The sequence below is a fragment of the Sorex fumeus genome, unplaced genomic scaffold (genome assembly GCF_029834395.1).
Source record: "Sorex fumeus unplaced genomic scaffold, SorFum_2.1 ptg000035l, whole genome shotgun sequence".
In the NCBI taxonomy this organism is placed as follows: domain Eukaryota; kingdom Metazoa; phylum Chordata; class Mammalia; order Eulipotyphla; family Soricidae; genus Sorex; species Sorex fumeus.
This window is the reverse complement of record NW_026606092.1, coordinates 928,176-942,479: the sequence shown is the minus strand read 5'-3', so window position 1 is coordinate 942,479 and position 14,304 is coordinate 928,176. Positions and strand designations below refer to the sequence as shown.

The 14,304-nt window shown below is 52.2% G+C and overlaps 2 protein-coding genes across 2 annotated transcripts; one reads left to right on the top strand and one right to left on the bottom strand.

Moving 5' to 3' along the window:
* Nucleotides 1-1,027: 1,027 nt before the first annotated feature.
* EEF1AKMT3 (EEF1A lysine methyltransferase 3) lies at nucleotides 1,028-8,343 on the bottom strand. The gene is made up of 3 exons (XM_056117733.1): nucleotides 8,145-8,343; nucleotides 7,908-8,019; nucleotides 1,028-1,419 (listed from the first exon to the last, which is right to left on the bottom strand). Exons 1-3 carry the CDS (start codon nucleotides 8,319-8,321, stop codon nucleotides 1,028-1,030), a joined length of 681 nt encoding a protein of 226 aa, XP_055973708.1. The 5' UTR covers nucleotides 8,322-8,343.
* Nucleotides 8,344-8,911: 568 nt separating this feature from the next.
* METTL1 (methyltransferase 1, tRNA methylguanosine) lies at nucleotides 8,912-13,921 on the top strand. Its single transcript, XM_056117730.1, has 6 exons — nucleotides 8,912-9,038; nucleotides 11,480-11,643; nucleotides 12,484-12,668; nucleotides 12,750-12,863; nucleotides 12,996-13,097; nucleotides 13,261-13,921. The coding sequence occupies exons 1-6, from the start codon at nucleotides 8,926-8,928 to the stop codon at nucleotides 13,414-13,416; spliced, it is 834 nt and encodes a 277-aa protein (XP_055973705.1). The 5' UTR covers nucleotides 8,912-8,925; the 3' UTR covers nucleotides 13,417-13,921.
* Nucleotides 13,922-14,304: the final 383 nt, after the last annotated feature.

Genomic DNA, 14,304 nt, shown 5'->3' with positions numbered 1-14,304 from the left:
CAGAAAAAAATAGCCCTTCCGGGTGGGAAATCATTAAAAAGAATGAGGAAAAAGGTCAGGGAATCTTGGGCTGGATCAGGTAACAACTTTTGCTCAGTTGTCCGGGGGCTGCAATGCAGGGAAGAAGGCACGGGCAGCTGCAATTGAAGGGGAGCCTGAGTACCACCCCAGGTAGACTAAGTACCATGCCGAGGAGTGCAGTCTTGCTTCTGCAGGAAGCAAAAGCTAATTTAAGCTGATGGGGAAGCTCACAGTTTGCGAATGGCTTGAAGGAGAGAGAAGGTAGGCCAGGAGTCCAGAGAAGCTGACGTGTGGCCCAAGGAGGAAGCAGAGAGCCCAAGTCAGAGGTACCAGAGCGGGAAAAGGGGGGAAAGTGAAGGCAAGTCCGTTAGGACAAAGAACAGACAGGACTTGGGAAGCTAGAAAATACGAGGAGCCTGGTTCCTAGTGACTGGGGCTCCAGCACTGGAGAAGGTGAGGAAGCTACAGCCCGAAGGACGGCTCTGCTGTCCCCTCCCAATTTAAGGAGTCATGGGTTCGCAGCATTTCTCTGGAAACAAGAAGCTGGTGGTGGGAGGGGGACGGGAATCTATGGCTTCTCCTCAGGCCCCAAGCAGAAGCCTGAGTTCTGTGATGCAGAAGGGATCGTTAATGCCCCTTTCTTTCCCTTAAAGCTTTTTTCCCAGTAGAATTTGGCAGTGCCAAAGATTCCACCCTGTACAAACCGACCACAGCCAGCTGGAAATGATGGGTGAGTCTCTCTAGAACCCTGGCTCACAGCCCACTCCCTCCCCGGCCCCGAATTGCCTGGACACCCTCCCACCTGCCTGAGCATCTCAGGTTCTCAGGGATTCTGGCAAACACATGTCTCCCTTCCCCTGCCCAAGAGCATCTGAGGGACTGAAGGCGGAAGGAGAAAGGAGAAGGGCAACGGGATTCCATCCTCTTTGGTCCTTATGTTTGGGGCCTTGGAGGGATGATTGTTTCTTCACTGGGACAAGCAGTTCGGTGGCATCGGAGGTGGATGTCAAGCAGGTCTTGGTTCCCTGTGCCTGGCCCTATAGATGTTGACATTTTCATCCTCATCCCGGTGAGCCAGCTCCAGTTGGAAATGCTGGGGCAGAAGGTGCTGGAAGAAGCTCTCTGTCCTGTGCTCCTCTCTCATCTTGGAAGCCAGATAGATGGTGCCATGGGGCCCACACAGGTGCTGGAGGGTCCCCAGCAGCAGGGGGAAGGTGGGTTCCTGGTATACGATATCGGCCCCTAGTACCAGGTCATAGTCTCCGGGAAAGATATGCTGGTCAATCCCCCAGGACAAGGCGCAGACCTGGGCCTGGCCTCCAGCCGGCACATTGGCCTGGACGTTGCCCTGGATCTGCTCTAGGGCCACGGGCAGGTCAGTGATGGTAACATTACCCCCTGAGAGAAAGGAAGGAGGAAAAATGCGAGTCAGAAGGACAGGGCCTGGTGGTCTCCATGTCTGGGTCAAAAGTCTGGAAATAGCCAGGCCTGGAGGTCGGTGTCTCTGTCAGCCTTATGTCCACCTTCTGCCTTCCGGTTGCCCCGAGTTCCACCTCACCCACTGACACTCTCGTTACTCTACATTCTACAACATCAACATTCTCTCAGAGCTAATATTCAACCTCTTGGCCCAACACACAACGCTTTGGTGTCAGCAGAAGCTGGGGCAGGAATAAAGCTGGAGCTTGGCTGGGACCCACCTTCCCCGACACCAGCCAGCCTGCAGGGAGCTGGAAGACTTCCCAAGAGATGTGACCTCAGCGAGAACGTCAAGGGCAAGAAGCACAGAGTCAGGGGAAGATTCCAAGCAGAGAACAGAACCAAAAGCCTGCTGGGGTGAGTTGTGGCATACTGAAGGCAGATGTTCAGTGGCCCTGCAAGCAAGAGGACCAGTATCAGTCACAGGCTAGAGAGATGCTCACCGGGCTCCAGCATATGCTAGACATGTAGGAGGCCCAAGTTTGATCCCCAGCTCCAAAGTTCCCCAAGCACAGAGCCAGGAGCACTGCTGGATGTGGCCTCAAAACCAGATAAAGAAAGTGAAGTGTTGGTCAGAAGGCTAATGTAAAATGTTAATGGTTTGAGGGAGATTCAGGCTCAATGGTGAAGACAGAAAGTTCTAAGAGTAGAAGTAAAGGTGCCAGACAAATAAAAGGTGTTGGAGGATCCTCCCAGGATGGTAGATGCGTGCTGAGAGTAGACTCTAGACCGAACATGATTGCCACTCAATGCCTCTTTTGCAAACCACATCACCCAAAAGGAGAGAGAGAATAAAAGGGAATGTCCTGCCACAGAGGCAGGGGGGAATGGGGAGGACGGGGGGTGGGAGGGATACTGCGATCAGTGGTGGTGGAGAATGGGCACTGGTGGAGGGATGGGTACTCGATCAGTGTATAACTGAAACCCAAGCACAAAAATTTGTAAATCTACAACTGTACCTCATGGTGTTTCACTAATAAAAATCTAAAAAAAAAAAAAAATAAGAAGTAAAGGTGCCAGAGGGGCCGGAGAGATAGTACAGTGGGTAGGGTGCTTGTCTTGCACACAGCCGACCCGGGTTCAATCCCTAGCATCCATCTAGTCCCCTGAGCACCGCCAGGAGTAATTCATGAGGGCAGAGTCAGGAGTAATCCCTGAGCACAGCATGAGTGGTCGAAAACAATCAAACACAAAATAGAAGCAAGGGGATCAGAGCAAAAGTACAGTGAGTAGGGCATTTGCTTTGCACATGGCCAACTGGGTTTGATCTCTAGTATCCCATACGGTCCCCTGAGCCCATCAGGAGTGATCACCGGGCACAGACAGAGCCAGTAGTAATCCCTGAGCACTGCCACTGCTTAAGCCCCACCTCCTCCAAAAAAAAAAAAAGTACAAGAAAGAGCCAGAGAATAAAGGGGTTAAGGCAGGTGATTTTCACTTGACTGTTCCCAGCTTGATCCTTTGCACCACACATGATCCCCTGAACACTGCCAGGGATCACTCCTGAGCACAGAACCAGGAAGCCCCTGAGCTCTGCAGCCCTCACGCCAAACAAACAAACAAACAACAAAACAGTAATCAACGGGGAGAGGTGAGAGTCAAAATCAAGAGTAAAGATGAAAGATCAGCATTCCAGAAAGCCTCATTCCATAAACTCGTGTACTGGGCTATTACTAAGTTCCAGGGAGACACTGGCAGGCAGGAGACCCTCTGCCTTCCCTGAGTGTCATCCTAGAGGGAGCCAGTAGGGAGTGCAAAATATTTAGTCACAATGACAATGACTGTTCTAGAAAGAGAAACAGGAGGCCAGAGGGATAGTACAGGAGGTAAAACTTTGCCCTGCGCACAGCCAACAATCCCCAGAGCCCTGTCAGGAATGATCCCTGCACAGAGCCAGGAGTAAGCCCCGAGCATCGCCAGGGAGGAGGAGGAGGAAGAGGAGACGATCATCATGAGCTGGTTTCCAGACACACTAAGTTAGGAATGGCCATCAGACAACCACATGATGCTATCGAGTGATCAGGAGTGACAGAGACCAGGCTGGAGAGAGAAATGCGAAGTCATAGAGGTCATTGAGAGCAGGGCCACAGCCATAACACAGCGGGAATGGTACTTGCCTTACATATCGCTGACCCAGGTTCGATCCCCGGCATCCCATATGGTCCCCCATGGAGCACCGCCAGGAGTAATACCTGAGTGCAGAGCCAGGAGTAACCTCTGGGTACTGCTGGGTGTGGCCCCCAAACAAAAAACAGAAAGGGCATTGAAAGCGATGAAGGGATGCTTGGGCATGAGAGAGTCAAGAAGTGAAGAACTGCCCCAAGGTGTGCAGCACTCCAAACCCCAACTGTAAAGATGTGAAGGAGTCCACAAAGCAGATCAGATGAGTGCCAGGGAGGAGAACACAAACCACAAAGGATGGTACTCTGGAAAAAAAGGGAAGTTCCTTCTTCATTCTACGTCAAAGAGAAAAGGAAGGCGAAATACTACATGATATGCTGCAGAGGCATTATCAGGGAGGCTGGGCTCCTCGCTGACTCCTGCACTAAGAGGAAACTGGAAATGAGGCCCCCTATCAGGCACCAATCTGGGGTCGGGTTCGTGCCAGGTTCACCTGCAATGGACTGAGGAAGCAACAGGAAGAGAAGAACTGCACAGTGAGAATGATGTCCTCAGAGGTTTGTTATAAAAGCAGAACAGGGACCGGAGTAATAGGAAAGCAGGTAGGGCATTTGCCTTGCACGTGGCCAACCCAGGTTCAATCTCTGGCATCCCAAATGTTCCCCCAGCACAGCCAGGAGAGATCTCTGGGCACAGAACCATGAGTAAGCCCTGAGCACCACTGGGTGTGGCCAAAAAAAAACAATATATATATATGTGTGTGTGTGTGTGTGTGTGGTGTGTGTAGTGTGTGTGTGTGTGTGTGTATAAATAGTAGATTTTAAACATGGAATGATGACTAGAGGGGTATGCAAGATCAAGAGGTTTTATTTTGTTTTATCTAAGATAAATTAGAAAATACTGATATACACTATACATACCATAAGTTCGCATATATAAGGAATGGTTCTCAGGAAATGAAAAGCTGATAATGCAGAGAAGACAGGTGAGAGAGGAGTGTCTAGAGGAGGCAAAAAAATAAAAGCAACCAAAAACATAGTTCCGCTATAGAGCACCTACTTTGCATGTGTGAGACCCTGGGCTCAATTCCCAGGAGAGAGAGAGAGAACAAAAGGAATCAGAAAACAGACGGAATAAAGTCATAGACTGAGAGCAAAGAGAGGAGAGAAGGCATTCGCAGGCTTGAAGGACAAGAAGGTACAAAGCAGCAGCTAGGGAGATGGCTGACAAGGGCTGTATCACATACATGCTTTGCATGCAGGAGCCCCAGTTCGACCCCAGAACTGCTGGAGCCCCAGCATCAGCAGGAGTGACCCTTAAGCACTGAGTTAGGAGTAGCCCCTAGCATGTATGCATGTGCACACACTCTCACACACACACACACACACAGAGAGAGAGAGAGAGAGAGAGAGAGAGAGAGAGAGAGCGCAGAAGGGGAAGAGAACAGCAGAGAAATAGCACAGCAGGTACTATATCTTGCCAACTCCAATCTCCAGCATCCCATATGGTATCCTGAGCCCTGCCAGAAGTAATCCCTGAGCAGAGTCAAGAGTCAAATCCCTTAAACACCACTAGGTATGGCCCAAAAACAACAGAACAAAAAATAGGGGGTGGGCATGGGCAAGCTGGGGAGATAGTATAGGAGTTAGGACACAAGCCCTGAAAACATCCAACCCTAGTTTGATCCCTGGTACCACATGCCTTTCCCCAGAGCCTCCCAGTAGTCCTGAAGGTCCCCAGTACTGCCAGGTATGGCCCTGGAGATCCTTAAGCATCACTGGGTGGTCTGACTGTCCAAGCACTGCATGGCCCAGAGCAGCACAGAATCCTTAGGCTCTGCATTCAACTCGATAGCCTAGTTGGCCAAGAATCAACAGAGTTGGCTGTGGGCTCTCTGAGCACCACTTGGAAAGACTCTCCCCACACCCCACACCCACCTACCCCCCACCCCCCCACAAAAAAGATACAAAATAGATGTTTAGGAGAGCAGAAGAGTAAGTTCATAAGGGAAATGAAATAAGAGTAGCTGGACAGCACTTCAGGACACACCTGAGATTAGTGGCCACAAATGTATACTGTATAATGGGACCTCAGAGCACAGTGAGTGGAGGCGGTGGGGGGGGAAGTATTACTGGGGGGTAGGCCTATACTAGAGGGCCCAAGTGGGTCAGCGTGGCAAGAGTCCAGGAGGCCTTCCCTGGGAAGGGGTGCTGGAACTGAAGGACACATGTGCATTAAGCGTGTGTGTGATACAAGGATTCCAGACTCAAAATGCAGCCTGTGTGAAGGCCCCCAGGAAAGAACCTCAAGAGAAGCTTGAGGACTGACAGAAGGAGCCCCGCAGCACATGCTGTGCAGGATGGGAGGCGCAGGAAGAGGCTCAAGAGCCAGGCAGAACCTCAGAGGCCAAGCAGAAGAGGGTGGGGCCGGTTCTTTCCAGAAACCAAAAAGTTAGTGAATGGAGGGGCCGGGCAGGAAGAAGAGAGGAGTTACTGTTGCAGATTCAAAAGCTGAGTCTGGGGGCTGGAATGATAGCACAGTGGGTAGGGCGTTTGCCTTGCACGCGGCCAACCCGGGTTCGATTCCCAGCATCCCATATGGTCCCCTGAACACCGCCAGGAGTAACTCCTGAGTGCAAAGCCAGGAGTAACCCCTGTGCATCGCCTGATGTGACCCAAAAAGCCAAAAAAAAAAAGCTCAGTCTGACTGCTGTGTGAATGAGTGAATGAGTTGGGGAAACGCAGTCAAAGCCCAGTCAAAGCCAGAAGCATGATTTGACAGGTCATAGCAGTCCAGACAGATGGGGGGAGGGGGAGCAAGGCCTGGGAACCCTTCCTTGTATGTGGAAAAAGATGAAGAGATTCAAGAGATGTTATGGAACTGGAATCCATAGGACCTGAATGATGGATACGGGGGTGAGAAGAAACGTATTAAAGGTCTAGGCTTCCCATATACAGGGTGGTTTTGACTCACTGGGATAGGAAAGGTGTAAGGAAGAAACAGGTTTGGTGGGAAAAGATCACAGGTCCAGTTTGGGCGTGTCTAACTTCCCCAAGGGGAAGCCTGACAGCATGTATGAAATCCAGGAGAGATGACAGAGGCCTGGATTAGAGATGATGAGAAGAAAAAGTTGTAGAGGCTGTATTACGGACAAGGGATTCACAGGCCTGGCTGATGGCAGAAGTGTAAGGAGGAAAAGCGAGGAAAGAGGCGACACCCAGATATAAGATTTAGAAGAGAAGATATTCTGTCCGCATCACAGGCCTTTTGTCTCATTTCAGCAGAACAAAATCACTCACCCAGGTCTCACTCTCCCAGGAAAATGCTTTTGACCTTCCCTCAGTTCTTAAGGAGCTGGTGCTCACGCTACTCACCTCCTTGTCTGACACAGATTCTCCCTGATGGTTTCCGGGAGGCCGAGGGAAACTGTCCTGAGCATGTCTACAGACTCTGCTGGGGGCCTCGTCACAGTTCCTACACCCTAATACCTCCCACCAGGTCACAAGCTCCACTGGGAGAGGGGCTTAACTCACCACTGCATCCCAATTCCTAGCACGACTCTTGGCGTGGCTGACCTCCAAATACATATGGGTTGAGCAAAGAGAATGAAAACCCCCAGAAGTCATCTCTGAATGTGACTTAGTTGTGTGAGCAAGGAACATGTGAGTTTTCATTCCTAGGGAGTTGGCATCTGAAAGCAATGTCATGAGTGTGAGTCTTGTCTGTGCTTTTGACTATGACCTTAGGAACTGTTTCCTTTTTAGTTTTTGGTTGTGGGAAAAATAAAAACAATTTTTTTGACCTTTTCCTTTCCCAAGTGTAATTTCTATCCCATATCCCATCAACACACCTGAGCTCTCAGAATCCCTTAAGTCTGTTCCTCCCAAGCAGTCAAAATCTAAAGAATCTAACATATGTTCACAATAAAGTTCTAAAAACTGATGAAGGTTGATACATACAGGTGGCTGGCTCCTATAGAGTGCTCCCATATGTGCATTTTGGCAGAAGTTCCTGCCCAAAGCAAAGATTATAAGTGAACAGTGTTTTCTATGAAATCGCTAAGTGCAAAGCAGTAGAAACACTTGCTTCTGCTAGAACCTGTTTGATTTTTATTTCCTGTCCCAAATCGACCTACTTGGGTTTCTAAGACGGATGAATCAGGGCTGTCTGGCACACAGAACAAACGAGACAGAAAAGAAAACCCAAGACGTGCCCGTTTTCCCACACCCGTCCCCCACTCCCCACCCTCCTCCTCCCAACCCCACCCTCGTGCGAGCCTCACGCACCTTGAAGGGCGGCCAAAATGCCCACGATGCCCGTGCCAGCGCCCAGTTCAATCACTTTCTTGCCTCGGAAATCCACATTTTCACTCTCGAAATAGTTGCAGAGACTCAGAGCCTATAGAGAGAAAAAGAGAAAGACCGTTTGAAAGAATGAATGGCTCCAATGGGAACGAGGAGTCCAACGTCTGGACCTCCCGCGGACCCTCGCACAAGAGCCACGTGGCCCGGCCCCCTCCTCACCGCGTCCCACACGCGCGCTGCCACCCCCAGGCGGGACCCGAAGTTTTGCGTGATGTTTAACACGTGTCCACAGAAACGGAACCGACTCTTCTCGGAGTAAGAGTCGGCGAAGAGCCCGACCTCCCGCGGGAACACCGACTCCATCTCTGGTTCTGGATCTGGGCGCGGGTGAGCCATCTGGTGGAGAGCGCCACCGTGGCCGGGGCTCGCGTCCGGATCTGCTAAGTGGGATGTGGCTCGGGGGATCTCGGCTTCTCGGCTTTCCCCGTGGCACTTCGAGGAGCCCCGCCTCCCCGAGCACCTCCTCCCACCAGTTGGACTTCCCGGAGGGGGGCGGGGAGGGGCAGCTGCCCTCCCGCCCCAGTCCCCAGCGTACGTCCTACGGGACTCACTCTACGCCTAGCTGATCGGACAACTGAGATCCGAAACCCGGGGAGAGGGAAGAGGACGCCGGATCAATTCTAGCCGGGGAACAGGGTCCCCAAGACCTCTCTCACTTGCAAGGCGCACAGGTGTCTGCAACCAGGGTGGGGACCCAGACCAGGCCGAAGCTGGCGGAGAAATGAGATTGCGTGGCGAGGTCTGATGCGGCCAGGCCAGCGAGGCTTTAGCGGGGACGACACGCCCTCCGCTCGGGACCCCAAGGGCGCTCCCAGCCCCGCGGAATTGACGCGCGGACCTTTAAGGGGCGGCGCCTGCGCCCACGCTGCCCGCTGCGTCATCACCGTGCGCCGGGGGCTCGACTTCCACGTGGGTGCGCGGAAGCGGCCCCGGCGCGATCATGGAGGGGGCCGAGGCTGGGGGTGCGGCCCGAGCCCAGGCCCCGCAGCCTCAGAAGCGCTACTATCGGCAACGTGCGCATTCCAACCCCATGGCCGACCACACGCTGCGCTAGTGAGTGAGCAGGGGAGGGGAGGAGGGACTTCAGCAGCCCGGAAGACCCGCGTCCTGGCAAGGTGGATCGGCTGTGGGACGGGCCCGTGGACCGGGCTGGTGACGTCGGAGGACCCGGGGGGCGGGGGGTGGATTTGGCGACCGACAGAGTTGGCGGCTTGGGCGCAGGCGGGGCCTTCTGGCCCGGTCTGGAGAAGAACCAGAAAATGGTACCGGTACTGGAGCGATGGAGACTGAAAGTCGGTTTCGTTTGTAAAGACACGAACAGGCAGTATCCGCTTCCCGCTGAGCACATAGAGTTTGGACCGTCTTAGCCACTCTGAGAGAAGGGGAGCTTGTAGCCCAGAAAGAAGAGCTGCCCCTCAGTCACATCACCCGGGTCAAAAGATAGAACGCAAGGGGCCGGAGACATAGCCCAGCGGGAAAGGCGCTTGCCTTGCCCACTGCCGTCTTGGGCACTAGATATAGTTTCCTGAGTATTGCCAGGATTGATCCCAGAGCACATCACCTGGAGTAAGCCCTACGCACTGCTGGGCGTATCCAGAACAAAACCAAAATTTCTGGCACTAGGCACAGAAGATAGCTGTATGGACTGGTGTGTGTATTTGCCTGCAGGAGCTCCGGGTTCGGTTCCCTTATAGGATGGTCTCACAAGCACCTCAGGTGTGCCCACCTCCCCACAATAAAAATTTCAAAATCCAAGGTATAGCTCAGCGGTAGAGCACATGCCTTACACATGAGGCCCGAGGTTGGATCCTTGGCATACAGTCACCCCTGTCTCCCCTGCTCCTCCTGGCCATTCCTCTGAGTATATTTGGATATACAAGGTTAAGGTACTTGATGCCACTTTAGTTTCTATACCTCCAGGAGTGACCCCTGAACACAGCGTCAGGACTAGCTCCCCAGTTACTAAACCCTAAAACAACACACACACACACACACACACACACACACACACACACACCGCACCTCTACTAACTACACGTGAAAATCTAATTGGCTTTATGACTTTATAGGTCAGACACCATACATCAAGTAGAAAGGTACTCACAGAAGTTGATCAAAATGGAGGCTTTTTTTTTTCTTGATGTGTGTGTGTGTGTGTGTGTGTGTGTGTATTTTGTGTGTGTGTGTGTGTGTGTGTGTATTTTGTGTGTTTTGGAGCCATACCCAGCTGGACTCAAGGCTTACTCCTGGCTCTAAGGGACCACTTCTGGCACATCTTGGGAAACCATATGGTGTGAAAGAATTGAACCCAGGTGGGCCATGTGCAAGGCAAGCACTCAACCCACTGTGCTATTTCTCCGGTTCCCAGAATGGAAAATTTTTATAGCCAGAAAGGGAGTGGAGCAAGAGATTACTAGCAAAAAGAAAACTGTATATGTAGTATGTAATAATATATGTATATGCATATCATATATTATTACATGGGTTGGAGCGATAGAACAGCGGGTAGGGCATTTGCCTTGCACGAGGCCGACCTGGCTGACCTAGGTCGATCCCTCTCGGAGAGCCCAGCAAGCTACCAAGAGTATCTCGCCTGCACGGCAAAGCCTGGCAAGCTACCCGTGACGTATTTGATATGCCAAACACAGCAACAAGTGTCACAATGGAGACGTTACTGGGCCTGCTCGAGCAAATCAATGAACAATGGGAGGACAGTGACAGTGATAGATTACATACAGTTCTTACATACAGTTTTAGCAGGGTTACCTTCCCCTGTGTGGGTTCTTATTATTTGGTTACAGCTCGTAGGACAGGCTGAAACTGCTATGGGATTAGATTTTAAATCTTTAAGGCACCATGGTTTGCTGTACTATTAGTGATGGGGTTTCCCACATAAAACATTCCAGGTATTAAATTTTCATTTGATATCATGGGCATAAGCAACTACACTTGAAGCCTTTTTTTTTCTTTTTGGGTCACACCCAGCGATGCTCAGGGGTTATTCCTGGCTCTGCTCTCAGGAATTACTCCTGGCGGTGCTTGGGGGACCATATGGGATGCCGGGGATCGAACCCAGGTCGGCCGCATGCAAGGCAAATGCCCTACCTGCTATGCTATTGCTCTGGCCCCATTTTTTTTTTTAACCCAGGGCTTCTGCATGAGAAGCAGCCTGTGTCCAGTCCCGTAAACTATCTCCCAGATCCTAGTTTCTTTTTCATTTGGGGCTTATTTTTCCTTTTTTTAACAACCCCCAGAAATAGACCAGCTGGCCAACGATAATGGACCCCATGATGGACTTATGATTCACACTAAGGGTTGAGGGTGGTTTCCATGATTCCGTCTCACAGTCACCAGGGCCCACTGGACGACAATGTCTGAGGAAACCCTCCTCTCATTTGTCTCCACCCGGCACCCTTCACCCACACACTAGCTGTACCACTTTCTGTATTGAGAGGAGCAATCAGCTCTTCCCTCACACGTCTTCTCTCCACTAGCCCTGTGAAGCCAGAGGAGATGGACTGGTCAGAGCTATACCCAGAGTTCTTTGCTCCACCAACTTCAAATGAGAACCATGACGATCCAAAGGAGAAGAAAGAAAAGAAAACTGACATCCAAGTAGAGTTTGCAGACATCGGCTGCGGCTACGGAGGCCTGTTAGGTAACATTCTGACCCTTTCTCTGGGGCCAGGAAAGGCAATGCCTAGGTTTGGCCACCTCAGCAGGTTTGGTCAGGGACCAAAGTGGCCTTTCCCCTTCGGACCAGACATGGGTGCTGTGACATCAGCATAAAGAACCCCTGCTCAGGAGCTGTGGCCTTTGCCCTGGGAAAGAGAGAGCGGCTGCCTCTCTTGCCTCTCAGGGCCTGGCTTGTTCTGTCTGGTAACCCCCTCACTCTGTGAGCTATTACACCTGCCAGGTGCCGGGTCAGTGAGCCGGTCAGCACGAGCGTCAGAGATGACCCCCTGTGGCCAACAGTCCTGAACTGTTTAACTTGGGGATCTCAGAACTCCTCCCCCCACTACCTGCTTCTTCCCCAGGATTCATTCCCGCTCCTATTCTCAGATTCCTCAGGGGTGTCTGGGTTGCCCCACCTCTGCTGGTTGTGCACTTCCTTCTTTTCAGAATATGGGAGTGGGTGGCGAGAAACCTTGCTTCTGTCCTGCCCCTTTGGGGCATTCCCACCACCCCACGCAACCCCTCCAACCCACCCTGTCTTGGTTCCCTTAATAGTTTGGCACGATTGGTGTGGATTAAATGAGACAACATGGAAAACTCTGTAAAGCACTTGCGGATAAACAAAATAAACATCTTCCCAACCCTCCCTCTTGCAGTCTTAGGGAGACTGTTCTACTCTCCCCACCAGACCTTTTCCCCTGTGTGGAACCCTCAGATAGAGAGACGTCTGTCCACACTCGCTGTCCCTGATTCAGAGGTCGTAGAGGGAGACCACTTCCTGCAGACTTGCACCTGATGAATCCATTCCTATTTCTCTGTCCAGTGGAACTGTCCCCACTGTTCCCAGACACGCTGATTCTGGGCCTGGAGATCCGGGTGAAGGTCTCCGACTATGTCCAAGATCGTATTCGGGCTCTGCGAGCGGCTCCCGGAGGCGGCTTCCAGAACATTGCCTGTCTCCGCAGCAACGCCATGAAACACCTCCCGAACTTCTTCCACAAGGGCCAGGTGGGAAGCAGCCCTGGGGGGTGAGAGCAGCAGGCAGGTGGGTGTGGAGGCCAGGCTCTCACCACCCCATCTGTGTCACAGCTGACGAAGATGTTCTTCCTCTTCCCTGACCCACATTTCAAGCGGACCAAGCACAAATGGCGAATCATCAGTCCCACGTTGCTGGCTGAATATGCCTACGTGCTGCGAGTCGGGGTGAGCAGGGACTGGGTGGGTGAGTGTGGGGAGTGGCCTCTTCTGGAAACTTCCACAGGAGGTGCCTACTACCCTCTGGCTGCTCCATGGCTCATCCTCCCTGTCCTGTCTCACGTGTTGTTGCCTTTGCAGGGGCTGGTCTATACCATCACAGATGTGCAGGAACTCCATGAATGGATGTGTACCCATTTTGAAGGACACCCACTGTTTGAGCGGGTACCTCTGGAGGAGCTGGTATGTCAGGGACCCAAGGGAAATCGCGTAGAGACAGGCCCTTTCCAGAGTGTTCTAGGTTTTTAAACTCAAACTCAGTGCCAGGAGGAGAAGGAGGTTGGGAAGGAGGGGGAGTGGCATCTGAAAGATGGACAGCGACTTACTGATCCCTTTCTTCCCCAAGAGTGAAGACCCCATTGTAGGACATCTGGGCACCTCCACAGAGGAGGGAAAGAAAGTGCTACGCAATGGAGGAAAGAATTTCCCTGCTGTCTTCCGAAGAATTCAGGACCCCACCCTCCAGGCAGTGAATCCCAGCCCTGCCCCTCCCGGCCACTGACTGCTATCTTGCCTGAAATGGACCCTTCCTCTTTAGGGACCTAGAATGACTAAGGGCCTGAGCGATGGTCCAGCGACTGGGCACTTGTCTTGCACGTGTCCAATTCCTGGCATCCCATATGGTCCCCCGACCACTGCTAGGAGTGAACCCTGAGGGCAGAGCTGGAAGTCACCCCTGAGCATCACTGGGCATCACCCAAAAGAAAAAAAGGATCAGGTCTCTGCACTCAGGCTGAGACTGCTGAGGCTAACAAACTACTGAGGCCTCTCCCAAAAGAACTCTTGCCTTATAGGTGTGAGGCCCTGTGCTCGTTCCCTGGCACCAAGAGAAAGGAAGTTGAGTGACTGTCCCTGACAGAACAGGTGGTATTCATAAGGTCCCCCATAGTGCTAGCAGAAAGCAACAAAGCTGACCGGGCAGGTGAAAAGATGCATCTGAAGGGATTTGGGGAAGGGTCACGTGCTCCCTCTACCTCTGGGATCACCCCTCACCAGGAGTGAGGAATGCACTGTGTCTAAACTGCCTGCCAAGCTCAAACCACCTGTCTACTGTGTTTACTGTGCAGCCCTGGAGAGATAGTGTGTACATGTGCGCATCCCCATGGGACTGCCTCCACAAAGGCTTGAGTGGAGACAAGGCCGCCTTCGACCTCTGCCTTTGGCATTACCCGGAGAGTCTGTGTGTCTCTGAAGAGTCCCAGAGAAGAGGGAAGTGGGTGGGGGGTGGGAACGCTCTTTTTTTTTTTTTTTTTACTTTGGGGGGTGGGGAACAACACCTCAGAGCTTACTCCTGGCTCTGTACTCAGGAATCACTCCTGGTGAGTTCGGGGGACTGTATGGGGTGCTGAGGATTGAACCTGGATTGGCCGCATGCAAGGCAAGTGTCCTA